Raw genomic sequence first — 18,273 nt, forward strand, 5'->3', positions numbered from 1 at the left:
ACAGACTTGCCAATTAGCTCTTGGCCCTATTTGGACAGGAAAAGAAAAGAAGCAGAGAGAGATGACAAGACAGAACAGTGGCAGGAAAGAAACCTACACCTCCACCGTTTAGAAAGGCAAGAGCATGCAAGTTTCCCATGGGTTGGATGGATGGGCTTTGGAGAAGGTAGGCCAGCATGAACTTTCTAGGCTCCACGAGCAAAATGGTAGAGGTGGTAGTTGAAAGAAGTTTAGAAAAGACAGTCCCAGAGGAGTAGTCTAAGTTAGGGACCTCTGCAGTAAGGAGGTTCCACAGACATCACAGGTGTGCTGACAAGAGCCAGCCTTTGGAGGCCTGCCCCAGTCACAGATGGTTCTGTGGACAACCAGCTTCACCCAGAGTGGCAGCTATATCCCAGAAGGGACCACAACAGAAGTTACATGAGTAAGATTCTGGTCCCTTGCCTGCTCATTCTGGCCTACTTTGATGCACAGAGAAGGAAAGCAACTTGGAAGCAGGAGGAGAACAAATGTAAAAAGAGACTTTCCTCCTCACCGCTGCAGAGTCCTGGGTCCCACTCTGTTGTCAATGCTGAACTAGAGAAGAGAAAGAGAAGAGCAATGAATCAGAGCTAAGCTTTACCTTTTTAACAACTGAAAGTTATCAAAAACCTATGGGACCTTCCTGGATGTCCAAAAGGGATAGAAAAATGGATTTGACAGCATAGTTAAAGGCAACGGTTAGAAGGAGTAAAACCACTTCATGTTTGTTACCTACTGCATTTAGACTCTCCAGTAAGTCAGAAACAAGGATATGGGTATCAGAGATATGTAAAATGTGGAGTAGATCCAACTTCACCCACTTGTTATAAGAGAAAAAGGAAAGTAAATTATAACTTTTGAGTTAGTAGCCTGAATTATGTTCTGAGCTTTAAAAAAGAAATACTCTAGGCTTTTCTTCTCTGGGCATAGTTATCACACCTATAAAATAAACGATTTTATGATAGTTCTTAACCTTGTTTTCATCATAGAGTCCCTTGAGAATCTAAGGGAAACTCTATACTGTCTCCACAAAAATAGGTACATGCACATGGAACGTTCCACACAAAATCCTATAAAATGGAAAACATTGAAGTGAGAAGCCAATTTGAGCAAAAAGATTGAGTGTAGTTCTATATGTGTTAAGCCTGATATGTCTGTGATGAATGCCTTGTAGAGACAGCCTTCAGAAAGAAGATAAGACAAGTCTGTTTCTCCATTTTGTTTTTTGTTTGTTTGTTTTAATCTCAAGCATCTTCTGATATCCAGCTGACAAAAAGGCGGCCCCCTTCTTATTCTTCCATTAGAGGCTGGAGGTTCTGAAATTATTCAGTGGCTTAGCACAAAAGTCTCTGCAGTTTCTTCACGATTCTTGCAGTGATGCTGAGTGCCAGGGGTGGAGGCTCATTAATTAAAGCAAATTCTGCACTCAAGCTTTCTTCCTCACTTTCTAAGCGCTCTCATCCTTGTCTCTCTGGGTCACCTCACTTCTTCCTTCCAGCTAAACTGCATCTGGAAGAAAGACCATGGTGACAGCACAGCCTTTCTTGAGTGTGTATTGCCCTTAGCTTTTAAAAAATTTTACTGATGGCGTTAAAGAGTATGAATTTCTTTCATTTCCATCATCTGTAGGAAACACGTGTCTTATCTTGTTATCCTTGAGTTTCCCCCTCTGTCAGCCTGGATTGTAGGTCAGAACTGCCACTAAGCATGTGATCTTATGCAAAGCTTTCTTTTGATATTTACTTCGGGTCAGTGTGCAGTGGCTGAAAATTCAGTATAGATTTGGGAATCCAGCAGGTCTACTTTTAAAATCCTCAGGTTTGTCAGCCCGGTGTGCTTCGTTTTCTTCCACTTCCTGTATTAAATGAATGTAATAATATATCCTAGGTCTTTGTAAGTATTAAGATAATGTATCAAAGGTGCCTTGTACAGTGCCTAGCAAATACTAAGGGCTTAATAAATGTTATCGAAGTAAATTATTACCATTGCCTTTTTTAACAAAAAGGGAATTTAAAGTGATCTGGATCTCAATGTCTTCATCTATAAAATACAGTGATTCAAGTATATTCAGTTTGATTTAGTCCTCATTTATTGAGTATCCAGTACTTGGAAAACACTACGTACCAGTTAATGTGTCCTTTATGAAGACAAAAAGTGAAGGAGGTTACGAATTAGTCAAGAAGACACTGATGGGAAAATATGTAACAAATCAAAGAGCCTGGTTGAAATTAGGATTCTGCCACTTGCTAAATAACCTTGAACAAGGTAGTAAGTCATTCTGAGCCACATTTTTTCTCATCAGTAAATGAGACCAATAATACTCAACTCACACAGTGGTTAGAAGCATTACATGAAACAAAGTTGGGAGGAAAAGTAGTATGATGTCTGACACATCAAAAGTGATCAGTAAATGTTTATTATTAACAGAAACATTTTAAGACTTTCGTAAGTCCTAGGCTCTCTTATTTTTTTAAGATCTCATCCTGCATTATATCAAAAATAATAAAATGTACCTATATCCTATAAAAAGATGCTTTTTGCTAGAAAAATCTAAAAATTACTTTTATAATTAACTTTATAGTTGAAAGGATTAATAACTTTTTTTTTTTCTTGAGACAGAGCCTCACCCTTGCCCAGGCTGGAGTGCAGTGGCTCTATCTTGGCTCACCACAACCTCTGCCTTCCCGTTCCAAGTGATTATCCTGCCTCAGCCTCCCGCCTCAGCCTCCCGCCTCAGCCTCCCGAGTTGCTGGGATTATAGGCACCTGCCACCATGCCCAGCTAATTTTTGTACTTTTAGCAGAGACAGGGTTTTACCATGTTGGCTAGGCTGGTCACGAACTCCTGACCTCAAGTGATCCACTCACCTCTGCCTCCCAAAGTCCTGAGATTACACGCATGAGCCACTGAGCCAGCCTAACATTTTTATCATATTCTTATGATGGTAACACTTTTATATGACAATGGAAGAACTAGGTTGTAGTTGGCTGATTGTTATAACCTTACATTGTATTATTTTCAACACTGCAGTTATTATTTTATTGTTCAAGCCAATAGTTATTTTTTTAGGTCTCAAATTTTTATGTTGTCCCTTAAAAATGCTGAAACTATAGTGCTTAATGGATAAAACAACCTGTCTCTTGTCTATTAAGGAAAAATGTAACAAATGCTATGATGAAGCCCTGAGGAAGCAAAAATGAAGGCAGGAAAAATTCTCTGTAAAGTGGATTAAGGATCAGTTCAGGCAGATATATTTGAGCAGTGATAAATAGTTAGGAATCTGACCACTGAAAAGCATGTGGTCTTACATAACTAGAATAATGGTCTCCAAATAGAGGTCTGAGCAATTCAGAGAGTGAGCAAGAGATCCATGAGGGGAATGGAAGATGGAAGGGAGAAAATGATATAACATACTTGCTTTTAATTCTAATTCTAATTTGTAATTACTGTTTTACTATACATTTGGTATATGAGTATATTTCATATAGTGTGTGTTTGTGTGTATAAAATGCACATGTAATTTCTCAATAAAGCATATATTGAGAATGCATTACAAGACAGTTCCGAGATCTGCCCAGCACAGAGCAGGAAATAATTGAGGTTATGACTATTTGGTGAAGATCTTCAGCTGTTCTACTGAAGAGTATGTTATCTTGTAGGCATGGGGGAGCCATGAAATGTTTAGGCAAAGAGTGATCAGATTTGTAGTTTTAGAAATTAAATCCTGAGATAATGTGCAATTTGAAGGAAAAGAGCAAAGACTAGAGTTCAGAAAAGTAATTAAGAAAAAATTCAATAGGCTTATCCATGGGTCATTTTACCTATTCCCCTCCCAAGCCAGGATAAAGATAAGGCTAACGAATTTTGAACCTCTAGGTGATATGTCAGCTCCTCTGAGATGCCTTCCCTAACTGTGCTCACAGCCCTCCTGCTATGTATTTCAAGTAGCTCCTTGTATTTCCCCGTTTCCAGAATTGATTACATAGTAATTGCCTGTTTACTTGTCTAACTCTTCCTTTCACACTGTGGTACCTGAGAGTAGAAAGTGGATCATATTCAGAATCTCATCCCAGAAGCCATCTACAGTACCTGGAATTTAGAAACTACTCCATATGTAGTTTCTATAGTAGCAGTTGATGAATCTGACTGAAATACTTCACTCTTTCTTTTTCCACTTCCAGCCATTCAGTGAACTAATTCCCATTAGTTCCCATTTTCAAGTCTGTTTAGATACCACTTTCACCCGAAAGGTGTGTCTGCATTTAGCACTTATCTCCTTTAATTAAAATTGCGTGTATAATTGTCTTTCCTTTTAAAAAGATGGCTATTTCATCTACCAAAACAGGGAGCAGAGGTATACGTAGAGTTTTAAGTTCTGTTCAGTGTTAAATTAAATATATTCATGCTCTTTTGGGGATATTGTTGGAAGTCCTGTGGTGTGAAGGAGATGGCCTACATAGTCAACCCAGATGATGTCATATACCCTCAGCCTCTGTGTGGCCACTGTTTTTCTGATCCAAGTTCTCTCTGTCTTCTGACCTGGTTTATAGCCACATCCCCACTCTGTACTCAGCATAAAAAAACCTGCAAGGGTTCTCGTTTCAAAGGAGCGAACTGTATGTCCTGTCCAGAGAAAATAAGTAGAGGCAAGAGCAAAGAGTACCATTATTTATGGTGGTTTTCAGGATCTATCTGTTCTCTGGATCATGAACCCTTTATCAATGCACTGTAGCAAAACCCTCAGCTCCACTCCCTCTTCTACCATAAGGAGAATAGCAGCTCTTTTCTTGTGCTGTTCGTTAGTAGCTACTGACAGTACAGCTGCCATCATGCCTCTCCAAATGTTATTAACCTGTTTTCCTGAAAGCAAAACAGTATTCTGGTCTGTTTTATTTCTTTTCTATCTTACAAACATACCATGCTCACTTTTGAATTTTCCTCCTTTGCTCATTTGTTCCCTTTTCTCTTAAAATCTTTGTCTCCTTCCTCCTTCCTGTTCATTCTTTAAAATCTGTATCTAATCTTGTCCACTTGTAACTGGACTCCTCCAGCTTGTATTGGTCTTTCCTTCTGAGCTACACTAGAATTATAGTTTGATACATAATTTTAATATTCTGTAATTCTCATGTGAACAATTAAATTGTTAGGACTTTATGGACAAAGATTGTACCTTAAAACTTCATTCATCTCTTCTGCCATTATGGCATAGCACAGGATATACACTAAGCATTAATGCTATTCACCAGACAGTTGCGGTTTTTCTTCCACACACATAGTAAGATTGTGTTTCCTTGCTGTTCTGAGGTCACGTGAGACTATTTGCCTTGCCAGTGAAGTGTGAATAGAAGTGTTGTGTGCCGCTTTTATGTGGCAAATTTAAAAGTCACTGTTTGATTTGGGATATTCTATTTTTTTCTTTTTTTTTTTTGAGACAGAGTCTCGCTGTCACCCGGGCTGGAGTGCAATGGCGCAATCTCAGCTCACTGCAGGCTCCGCCCCCCCGGGGTTCACGCCATTCTCCTGCCTCAGCCTCCCGAGTAGCTGGGAATACAGGCGCCCGCCACCTAGCCCGGCTAATTTTTTTTTTTGTATTTTTAGTAGAGACGGAGTTTCATTGTATTAGCCAGGATGGTCTTGATGTCCTGACCTCGTGATCCGCCTGCCTCGGCCTCCCAAAGTGCTGGGATTACAGGCGTGAGCCACCGCGCCCGGCCTATTCTATTTTTTTCTCTCTTGGTCACTGGAGAGCTGTCAGCATGGATGCTTAAACGAAGGTGACATATTGAAGAACTCTCCAGCTGACCTCCAATGGGTGGCATCCCAAAGATTCAACATCACTTGCTGAAGGTGCTGGGAGAGCTACCTGTTTAGTGCATAGCATGTTTTTACATTTTTATGGGTACATCACAGGCATATACCCATATGGGGTACATGACCTGTTTTGATACAGGAATACAATGTGTAATCATCACATCAGGGCAAGCACTCATCATTCCTTTGTGTTATGAACATTCCAATTGTACTCCCTCAGTTATTCTAAAATATACAACAAATTATTGTCAACTGTAGTTATCCTGTTGTGCTCTTAAATACTAGATTTTATTCACTGTATCTAACTATATTTTTGTACCCATTAACCATCTTCATCTCCACCATCACCCCCTACTCCCAAGCTGCCACAGCCTCTGGTAACTATCATTCTATTCTCTAGCTTCATGAGTTCAACTGCTTTAATTTTTAACCCGTAGCATTTGTATCATGAGCATCAGATGTTGGGCTAGTTTAGGACATAAGCAATCAGAGATAACAGAGAAAACTTCTGTGGAATAAATGTGAAACTTCTCTACTTCTGACATAAGCATAACCATTAGGTTGAACCAAGTGAAATTGACATTTTTACCAAATAATGAAAACTTTCTATAGTTCAACCAAATAGAAATAAGACCAGGAGGAAAAATTTGAAAAACCTGTGAGAAGAAACGTGACACCCTTGAATTAGCTATTGAGTCATACAGTGTCTGATAATAATGAAATCTGCATTTACCTGATTATACCTGAGAGGTGATGATATACTAGAATTCACTTGTTACTAGATTATAACCATATTGAACTAAAAATAATTTATCCATTGCTAAGCCAGAACTAATGAATCAAATTTGCATTTACATAAATAATAAAGGAAATTTCTTTTTGAATTCATTTAAGAAGTAGATAATCGGAATAGTCCTATGTCTCTTTTAAATATTTAATTTGTAGCTTAAATCTTTCCCACAAAGAAAACTTTAGGCCTAGAAGTCTCTACTGGAGAATTCTACCAAACATTTAACGCAAAATTAATGCTAACTCTACAAAAACTCTTCCAGAGATTTGAGGTGGAGCAGGTACTTCCCAACTCATTATACAAGGACAACATTATGCTTAAACCCAAACTAGACAAAAACATTAAAAGAAAATACAATTATAGGCAATATCTCATGAGAACCAAGAGGCAAAATTCTTAGCAAAACTATCTTGACAAAGAAGAACAAAGTGAAATGAATTATTTTTCCCGATATTAAGGATTATTATATGACTACAGTAATCAAGACTGTGTAATGCTGGCGCAGGAATAGACACATAGGTTAACAGAACAAAACAGATAACAAAAATAAACCCACATAAATATGCTCAACTGATTTTTGACAAAAGCATAAAAGTAATTCAATGGAAAAAGGATAGCCTTTTGGAAAATGGTGCTAGAGTGATTTAATATCCTGAGGCAAAAACAAAGACAAACAACAACAACAAACCTCTCAACTTGTCTTACATCTCCACAAAAATTACCTCAAAATGAATCAGAGACTTAAATGTCAATGTAATATTGTAAAAATTTTAAAAATATACACAAGGAAAGCATAATGAACTAAGGATAAACAAAGAAGTGGCAGATATGATTCCAAAAGTATGATCTATAAAAGGAAAGTTGATAGATTGGTACTTATCAAAATTAAGAACTCTTGCTCTGTGAAAGCTCAAGTAAAAAGGATAAAAGGTCAGGCTACAGACTGGCAGAAAATGCTTTCAAATCACGTATCCAACAAAGAACTGGTATCTAGAATATATAAAGTACTCTCAACACTTATCAGGAAAGTAAAAATAAACAATCTAATTAGAAAATGAGCAGAAGATATGAAGAGACAGCAAGCACAGAAAAAGATTTTCAACATCATTACAATCAGAAAACAAAACAAAACAACTAAAACATCACCCACTGCTAACTGGTGATGATGTGTACAAAGTGGATCATTCGTACATTGCTGGTATGAATGTTAAATGATACAGCCACCTTGAAAAACATTTTGGCTGTTTCTTATGAAACTACATGTGCAATTTCCGTATGATCCATATGATACTCTTGGGCATTTATCCCAGAGAAATTAAAACTTGTGTTCACATAAATATCTGTACGTTAATGCTTGTAGCAATTTTGTTTGTAATTATAAAAAAGTAGAACCTGTCCAGATGTTGTTCAGTAGCTGAATGGTTAAGCAAACTATGGTACATCCATACCATGGATCACTACTTAGCAATAAAAAGAAATACACTTCTGATACATGCAACAATTTGGATGAGCCTTAAGGAAGGAAATTAAACTGATTGAAAAAACCAATCCCCAAAAGTTACATACTGTTAGATTCCACTAATCTAAGATTTTTTTGAAATGGAAAAATAATATTATAAATGGAGAGAAATATTAGCAGTTGCCAGGAATTAGGAAGCGAATGGTGGGGTGAGTACGTGGGATGAAGATGAGTGTGGTTATAAAAAGGAAATAAAGAATCGTTGAGTTAGAAATGTTCAATATTTTGAGTGTGGTGGTAGATAAACAAACCCGAAGTGGTGACAAATACTGTAGAAAACTTCAAATGCACACATACACAAATAAACTGGAAAAATCTAAGATGAATGAGTATAAAAATATCAATATTCTAGTTGTGATATTATACTATAATTTTGTAAAATATTATTGGAGAATACTGAGGAAAGCATAGAAGGAATCTGTTTTATTTCTTAAAACTGCATGTGACCTTACAATTACCTCCAAAATGTTCATTTATTAAATAAATACTTTACAAAAGCACCAAAAATATAGATATAAACCTTTAAAAAGATGTCTAAGACCTATAGACCAATAACTACAAGGCATTGCTTAGAGAAATTGAAGACCTAAATAAATGGAGGTATGTCTTCTTCATGAGTTATATGACTCACTGAAGTTCCAGTCAAAATCTCAGCATGCTTTTTAGAAATTGACAAGCTAATCCTTAAATTCATTTGGAAATGCAAAAGACACAGAACAGCCAAAACAATTTGAAAAGGAAGAGCAAAGTAAAAGGACTTAACCTATGCAACTTCAAGAGAGGTCATTATGCTGTAGTATTCAAAATGGTGTGAGTTTGCCATAAAGACAGATAAATCAATGCAGCAGAACAGAGAATCAAGAATTTGACCTACATATGTATGCCAATTGATTTTTAACAGTGATGTAAAGTCTGTGGGAAAATACAATGTTTTAGTTTGGGCTGCTGTAACAAATTACTGCAGCCTAATTGCTTACATATTTATTTCTCATAGTTCCGGAGGCTGTGAAGTCCAGGATCAGGATGCTAAGATGGTTAGTTTGTACTGAAGGCCCTCTTTTTGGTTTGAAGATGGCTATTTTCCTTCTGTGTCCTCACTTGTCAGAGAGCAGAGAGAGAGAGAAAACAATCTCTATCATGTCTCTTCTTATAAGGGCACTAATCTTTATGACCTTATTACCATCCAAAGACTCCATCTCTAAACATCATCACATTGGCAATTAGAGGCTCATCATATGAATTTGAGGGAGACACAAACATCCAGATCATAGAAGTTCATCATTTCAAAATCAAAGTATGATGCAACTGAATAACCATTTACAAAATAAATAAATAGTAAGATTCTACTTCATACCACAAACAAAAAGTGACTCAAAGTGTATCACAGACATAAACATCAAATTTAAAACTATAACATTTCTAGGAAAAGAAAAACAGAAATCTCTGTGACCTTAGGTTAGGTAAAGATTTCTGAATAAAACAAAAGCACAATGCATAAAATAAAGTCAATAAATTAAACTTCAACATGAGGAACTTCTGTTTTTGGAAAAACATTGAGAAATGCCACAGACTGGTAGAAAATAGTTGCATGTTTCATACCTAAAAAATGAGTTATTTATACACTGTGAAAAACTCTAAATCTTGAAATCTAATGAATAAATTGATTAAAAAAGGGTAAATATTTGAACAATTAGCTCACCAAAGACAATATGCAGATGGAAAATGAACATATGAAAAATTGCTCAAGATCATTAGGGAAATGCAACTTAAAGCCACAATGGATTCTACTACCTACTTGTTATGATAGCTAACATAAAATAGACTGACCATATGAAGTGCTGCAAGAGCTCTCATACACTGCTGGTAGGAATGTAAAGTGGTACAACCACTTGGAAAGATAGTATGTCAGCTTCTTAAAAAGGTAAACATAAGCATAAGGAAGTTGATCTAGTCATTGCAATCTTAAATATTTACCCAAAAGAAATGAAAGCATATATCCATAGAAGACTTGTGCACAAATGTTCATGGTATCTTTATTTTTTATAGCCCTAAGCTGACAGCAACCCAAACATCCATCAACAGGTAAATGGATAAACAAATTATGGTACATACACACAATGGAATACTACTCAGCAATAAAAGGAAGTGAATTATTGATAATCGGAGCCCCAGGGCTGAATCTCAATTTAATTATGCCAAGTGAAATAAACTAGAGTAAAAGTATATAATGTATTCTTCTGTTTATATAAAATTCTAGAAAAATGCAAACTAACTTATAGTGACAGGAAACAGATCAGTAGTTGCCTAGGACAACGGTGGGGTTAGAAGGAGCTGGGGGAATGCAAGGGAACACAGGGATGCTTCTGAGGGTGATGCATATGTTTATCATCTTCACTATGGTAATGGTTTCATGACTACATCCGTACAGGAAAACTTTTCAAAGCATACACTTTAAACATGTGCATTATTATATGCCTATAATAACTCAAAAAAGTTGTTAAAAAATTTTAGTAGCTTCCCATTGCCCTTAAAATTAAGAACAAATGATTTTCACAGGATACTATGTTCTACAGGGTCTCCCCCTTGCACACCTCTCCAGTCTTATCTTTTGCCCCTCCCTGACCATCTCTCTGTTGCCATCATGATTGGCCATTTCTTCAAGGTTTTCTTTTCTTGTCCTTCTGACCTCAGGATCTTTGCAAATGCAATTCCCCCTGCTTTCCCACACCGAAGGATAAGCTCAAATCAATCGCCCTTCAGTTCTCAGCTCAAATATTACTCCCTGAGAAAAGAAAGACTTAACTACTTCCGTAAATAGCTGAGGTTTATGTGTTATTTCCTGGCACTCTCTACTATTTCCTTTTTAACATTCATCACATATTTCACTTATATTTTGAGTAAAATTTAATGTATATCACACGCCACCACAGTACATTTACATATATTATCTAGTCAATAATTTTAAAGAACTAGTTAGATATTATGACAGTTTTACATTTAGGAAGGAGATTAAGAAACTTTGCTTAAGATCACACATACAGTAGTCAGTATCAGTAATTTGAACACAGCCCTATCCTGCTTTAAAACATAGGGTCTTAATTAATGATTAATGATTTTATGATATAATGTCCACCCTAATATGATACCAAAAAGAACTCTAATCTGGTGAAAGAGGATGTATGCCAAGGAATGCAAGTGGCTTCCAGAAGCTGAAAGCAGCGCCCAGCTGACAGACAGCAAGGGAACAGGGACACATACAAGACAAATTCTGCCAACAGGAATGAACTTGGAAGCAGCTTCCTCTCCTGAGCATCCAGAGAGGAGCCCAGCCTGGTGAACACCTTTTGAGACTGTAAGCAGAAAATCCAATTAAGCCCACTCACCCAGACTTCTAATCAAAAGAATAAATGAATGTTTAGTTCATTAGTAGCTATTGGTTATGCAGCAGTGGAAAACTATTACTTTTCTATTTTCTAAAGTGCTTACATATGATACATAGGAATCATTTACAAATTATATTTCTTATTAATAAGTTGATACAGTATGGCTCTGTATCCCCATCTAAATCTCATCTACATTGTAATGCCTATATGTTGAAGGAGAGACCCAGTGGGAAGTGATTGTATCATGGGGGTGGATTCCCCCATGCTGGTCTCATGATTTGTAGTGAGTTCTCATGAGGACCGATGGTTTTATATGGGGCTCTTCCCGCCTTGGCTCTCTCTCTCCTGCCACCATGTGAAGAAGGACATGTTTGCTTCCCTTTTCTCCATGATTATAAGTTTCTTGAGGCCTCCCCATTCATGAAGAACTGTGAGTCAATTAAACCTCTTTACTTCATAAATTACCCAGTCTCAGGTATGTCTTTATGCCAGTGTGAAAACTGATTCATACATAAGTCATGGGCTCAATCAAGTCATTTTAACTTTTGGGGTCTTTTGTTCTTTGATCTGTAAAATGAAGTTTTACTGGATAAGTTCTACTCTCTCAACTTCCTTAAGTCTAAGAATTCATTTCTAGCTTTTCGCAACTATTGTGACACACCCTGATCAGGTATCCTCCATTATCCTCTCCAGATTCATTCTCCACCCTTCAGTACTCCACTATGCCCCAAGAGACTGACCCCTAGGAACAACATCAGTGGGCTCCCTTGTCCCTAAGAATGGGGCAGTGGAAGTGATAAAGAAGAGCGAGGTCTCGGTATTTATTTCCTGGCTTCCTACAAGTACACAACACATTAAGGGGAAAAATGATTCCTAACTTCACTTGTGAATTTGTGGAAGAAGAGGAAGGACATGCAATGGACTGAACTGTGTCCTCCCAAAATGCATATGTTGAAGCCCTAACCCTCAATTTAACTGTATTTGGGGTAGGGCTTTTAAGAAGTAATTAAAGTTAAATGTGTTCATAAGGATAGGCTCCCAATCCAATAGAACTGGTGATGTTTTAGAAGAGGAAGAGAAACCTCTCTCTCTCTGCCACACATATGCACTGAGGAAAGGCCATGTGAGCACACAGTGAGAAGGCAGCAATCTGCAAGCCAGGAAGACAGCCGTTACCCGAACACAACCATTCTTGCACCTGATTTTGGACTGTCCAGTCTTCAGAATTGTGAGGAAATAAATTTCTGTTATTAAACAATGTAATCTAGAAATCAAAGATCACTAAATAATATCGCAATGAGTAAACAGACGGCACTTCCAGGCAAGCAGTCTATTTGTAAAGGTTTAAACTAAGTTGTGTAGTATCTGACAAGTAAGCCAAACATAGATATGGAGGGTCCAGGCTGGGCATGGTGGCTCACGCCTGTAATCCCAGCACTTTGGGAGGCCAAGACAGGTACATTCTTTGAGCCCAGGAGTTTGAGACCATCATGGGCAACATGGCAAAGCCCATCTCTACAAATAAATAAGGAAATACAAAAATTAGCCAGGCATGGTGGTGCATGCCTGTAGTCCTAGCTACTCAGGAGGCTGAGGTGGGAGAATCTCTTGATCCCAAGAGGTTGAGGCTGCACTGAGCCATGATTGTACCACTGCATTCCAGCCTGGGTGACAGAGCAAGACCTTTTCTCAAAAATAAATAAAAATGTAATGAAATAACAAATATAGGGGTCCAGAAAATGGCCCTGAAATCAAGATAGGCAAAATAAGTCAATAATAAATTCCTACAAGATAGATAGGGGTAATCACAATGATGTCCTACATGAACTGGGCTACTGGACAGACTAACAAAGCAGCCACTGAGTAACTAGGTGCAAGGTGAGAAGCAAGACACCTCCAGGGCTAGACAGAAACTTATGGAGAAGTCTAGAGACCAGGACATAAGTGTTACTTGATCCTGAATGCAAGAATGCTGATTTAAATTTCCAAAATCTCTCCCAGCCCCTAAAAACCTTCACCTCACTTCTCCCTTCACTCCCTTTCTTCAAGTCAAAGGATGTCTCAGCAGAATTAATCCCCATATATGAAAATTCTATAATGTAGAAGCCACATGGTAATAGCAGAGGAGTGAAGACAAAGGGGCTGTATTGTAAGGAAGTATTAATTCAATATTAAATTATCTAAGTAATTATGTGTGCAATAACCAGACATTGTAATGTAAATCACATTATCTAATCTGTATTTTTGTGAAGTTAAAAAAAATAAGCTCAGCTGGTAAGCATTTGCAATTTGAATCAGTAGACAGAATTTTGGAGAAATGACACTGCCACTTAACAGAGAAAAAACATTGTGGAATGTTTTTTCCATTTGTATGTATCTTCTATTACCTCTTTCAGCAGTGTTTTATAGTTCTCCTTATAGAGATCTGTCACCTCCTTAGTTATATATAGTCCTAGGTATTTTAATTTTTTTGCAGCTATTGTAAATGGGATTATGTTCTTCATTTCACTCTTGCTTGTTATGTATAGAAATTCTATTGAGTTTTGTACATCGATTTTGTATCCTGTAACTTTAATGGAGTTGTTTATCAGTTCCAGGAGCCATTTGGCAGAGTCTTTAGGATTTTCTAGGTATAGAATCAGATTGTCAGCAAAGCTGGAAAAATCAGTATTAAAATGGCCATACTGCCCAAAACAATCTACAGATTCAACATTATTCCTATCCAGCTGCCAATTTTTTGTGTGTGTAACTACTAAAACTTATTCTAAAATTCATATGAAACCATAAAATTGCCCAAATAACCAAAGCAATTCTAAGCAGAAAGTAGAAAGCTGGAGGCATCATATTACAGGGCTTCAAACTATAGTATAAGGTTACAGTAACTAAAACAGCATGGTACTAATACAAAGACAGACATGTAGACGAATGGAACTGAATAGAGAAAGCAGAAAGAAAGCTCCACACCTACAGTCATCTTATCAAAGTCGACAAAAATAAGTAATGAGGAAAGGACTTCTTAGTCAATAAATGGTGTTGGGATCGCTGACAAGTCATATGCAAAAGAATGAAACTGGACCCCTACCTGTCACCATATACAATAATTAACTAAAAATGGATTAAAAATGTAAATGTAACACCTCAAAGTATAAGAATCCTAAAAGAAAAATTAGGAAACATCATTCTGGACATTGGCCTTGGGACATTTGTGACTAAGTCCTCAAAAGCAATTGTAACCACAGCAAAAAACGTTGACAAATATGACCTAATTAAACTAAAGAGCTTCTGCAGAGCAAAAGAAACTATCAATATAGTAAATAGCCTGCAGAATGGGAGAAAATATTCTCAAACTACGCACACAACAAAGGTCTAATATCCAGAATCTATGAGGAACATAAACAATTGAACAACTGAAAAACAACCCCATTAAAAGAGCAAAAGACATGAACAGACACTTCTAACAGGAAGACATACAAGAGACCAGCCAGGTGCAGTGGCTCACTCGTGTAATCCCAGCACTTTGGGAGGTCAAGGTGGGCAAATCACTTGAAGCCAGGAGTTCAAGACCAGACTGGCCAACATGGCGAAACCGTATCTCTACAAAATATACAAAAATTAGCCAGGTGTAGCAGGCCACAGGGGGCTAGGAGAGACCTGAGGCAGGAGGATCCCTTGCATCCCCCGGAGGTTGAGGCTGCAGCAAGCTGTGATTGCACCACTGTACTCCAGTCTGGGTGACAGAGTGAGACTCTGTCTTAAAACAACAACAACAACAAAAACAGACAAGAGGCCAACAAACATACAAAAAAATGATCCACATTACTAATCATCAGAGAAATGCAAATCAAAGCCATAATGAGACACCATCTCACACCAGTCAAAATGGCTATCATTAAAAAGACAAAAACAACAGATGCTGGTGAGGCTGTGGAGAAGAGGGAATGTTTACATACTGTTGGTGGGAACGTAAACTAGTTCAGCCACTATGGAAAGCAGTTTGGAGATTCCTCAAAGAACTTAAACTGCTATTCAACTCAGCAATCCCATTACTGGTTATATATCCAAAAGAAAATAAATAGTTCTACCAAAATGAAACATTCACTCATATGTTCATTGTAGCGCTATTCACAATAACGAAGACATCGAGTCAACCTATGTGCCCATCAATGGTGGATTATATAAAGAAAATGCAGTACATATACACTATGGAATACTAGCCAGCCATAAAAATGAACGAGATCCTGTCCTTTGCAACAACATGGATGCAACTGGAGGCCATTATCCAAAGCGAATTAACACGACAACAGAAAACCAATGCCACATGTTCTCACTCTTAAGTGGGAGGTAAACAATGGGAACTCATGGATATTAAAATTGCAACAATAAAAACTGGAGACTACTAGAGGAGAACGGGAGGAAGTGGGGCAAGAGTTGCAAAACTAACTATTGGATACTGTGCTCTACCCTGGGTGACAGATCAATCAATCTGAAACCTCAGCATCATGCAATATACCCACCCAGGTAACAAACATGCACATGTATCCCCTGGATCTAAAATAAAAGTTAAAATAATAAAATAAATGAATAAATTGAATTAAAAAAAATGTTGTGGTACTCAAAATTCTGCATCCCCAAGTGGATCGGGGCCTAAAGTACAGGGCATTCATAAACTGTCTTTAATCGTTTATGTTAAATGTTGCCTCCTGTCAGTAAGAAAGCACTCATCTTAAATCAAAAACTGTAATACTGCCAGTGTCTGTGATACATATATTTCTTTAAAGGAAGTAAACTTTTAAGCCAAACTTCTCACCTGCTAGATTAGAATTCACTCCAGTCAGTAAAATCCACATATTTTCAAGATATTAACAATCAGCACAAATTAATGTCAACCATCTGTAATTCTTACAAAAGGATGCTTGTTTGTTTACAAAGAGTATATTCAAACTGATATCTTTATTAATGAAAATATGTAAGTATAAATTCCTAGGCAGATTTTTTTCAGCAGCCCAGAATCTAATATCAATTGTTATGAAGTTCAATGCTCTAAATAACCATGAGCTCCGGTTAATTGGCAAGATTGAATACACATTTTAAAATAACAAAAAGAATGTTGACTAAACATTTAGTCATTATTTCTAAATCTTAAATAGTTTAATATTATCATACTGCCATGGAATAAACTGTCTTTCTTAGAATCAGGAGGATCCAATTTTAGGATTTTAAAGTTCACAGGGGCTACTGGTTCTTACCCAAAGCTAGTGGCATATTCACTAAAACCACAACAGCTGTGTCTGTTATGTTTCAGGTTGCCGGAGGAGATCAATGCACTGGTGAAATAATAGGTTATATTTCTGGAGCATAGAAGGGAGAAAAGGACAAAAGTACTAATTAAATTTGAAATCTGTATAATCCTGGAATAAATACATAGGAGAATACGTTAATTCCAAATGTCAGCCTCATTTTCACTGAACTTCTAAAAATTTTTAACAATGCTTTAATTTTTCACCTTCATATGAAAGTGAAGGTCCAGTTTTAACAAAGATCTTGAAAGAACCCAAATGCAAACTTAGATATCATATTCTTATGTTTAAAAAGTGCAGTGCAAGCAGCCCAGGTATCAGGTTGCAGTTTCATACTCTTGCTACTCTGGTGGCAACACAGAAGAACTGCCATAAATCATCTCTTGGCTGTATACAATTAATTTTGTGTTCTGTATTTGTCCTCCTGTATGTTTTTATGCTGTTTTTTTTTTTTATATTTGACTTTTGAGGTCATTCTTGGTTTTAGGTGAAATACCCAAGCTTAATATTAAAATATCACTGGGTGGTATTGTAGTAACAAGTTCTAATAACCAAACTCAGGGTCACCCTTTCTGCAAGTTTTAAAATTAACTGTCAAAAAATGTCAAAAGAAAAATATCTTGTAACTCTTTAACCTTTTTGAATATAAGAAGATTTAAGTAAGTTTATTATACTTCTTGAAGGGTAAAATATTTCTACTATCACTGCATATTTTCACAGTGATCCTTTATCTTATTTATTATCACCCTAGAAATGGTTTTAGACTTCATCATTGGTTTTTAACTATTTAGCTGATTGCAATAAAACAGAAAAAAAAAACTTTTTTAAAATAATTTTCAGAATAGCTATTCTTCCAGACGGGAGTCTGCGGATCCTAAATGCTTCTAAATCAGATGAGGGAAAGTACGTTTGCCGAGGGGAAAACGTCTTTGGTTCCGCTGAAATTATAGCTTCACTATCTGTAAAAGGTAAGACAACGCGAGTAAATGTTTTACAAGCATAGTCTCATGGTCTTATCGGAAAGAGAATAAATATAATATAAATGCATATATGTTTGGACTTAAGTGTGTGCATGCTTCTGTTTATAAAATACATTGCAAACATAGAACTAAAACAGCCACATTGTTACTTTCCACCATTTAGGGTACCAAAAAGGAAGGAACCTCTTATTGGCAGAAATTTTATTTTGCTTTGAATAAAATTTGTGAGAAAATGAGGCAAGCTTTCTGAAGTTTTAGTCAGTGTCTCAAAATTTAAAAGTATACCAACAGTATAAAAATACTTTTCCTCTACCAAGAATAATTTTAGCATCAATCAGTAATATTACTCTATTATCAATTCAACTAGGGATTTGGGGCAGAAAGGAGTGGCAGCAGGAGGATATGATGGAGGGGTGGTATAAGACTTCGCATTAGATAAACTGGGTCCAGAGCTGTTTGTTGATGTCTGTAT

At 36.9% G+C, this 18,273-nt stretch overlaps 1 protein-coding gene across 1 annotated transcript in view; it reads left to right on the forward strand.

Moving 5' to 3' along the window:
- CNTN5 (contactin 5) overlaps window positions 1-18,273 on the forward strand; it is a 1,372,716-nt gene that overhangs the window by 1,186,404 nt on the left and 168,039 nt on the right. The window contains exon 14 of the mRNA XM_055272872.2: window positions 17,662-17,789. Within this exon, the coding sequence (XP_055128847.1) occupies window positions 17,662-17,789 (128 nt within the window). The remainder of the gene's footprint in view (window positions 1-17,661; window positions 17,790-18,273) is intronic.

This window comes from Symphalangus syndactylus, chromosome 3 (genome assembly GCF_028878055.3).
Source record: "Symphalangus syndactylus isolate Jambi chromosome 3, NHGRI_mSymSyn1-v2.1_pri, whole genome shotgun sequence".
NCBI classification, from domain to species: Eukaryota; Metazoa; Chordata; class Mammalia; order Primates; family Hylobatidae; genus Symphalangus; species Symphalangus syndactylus.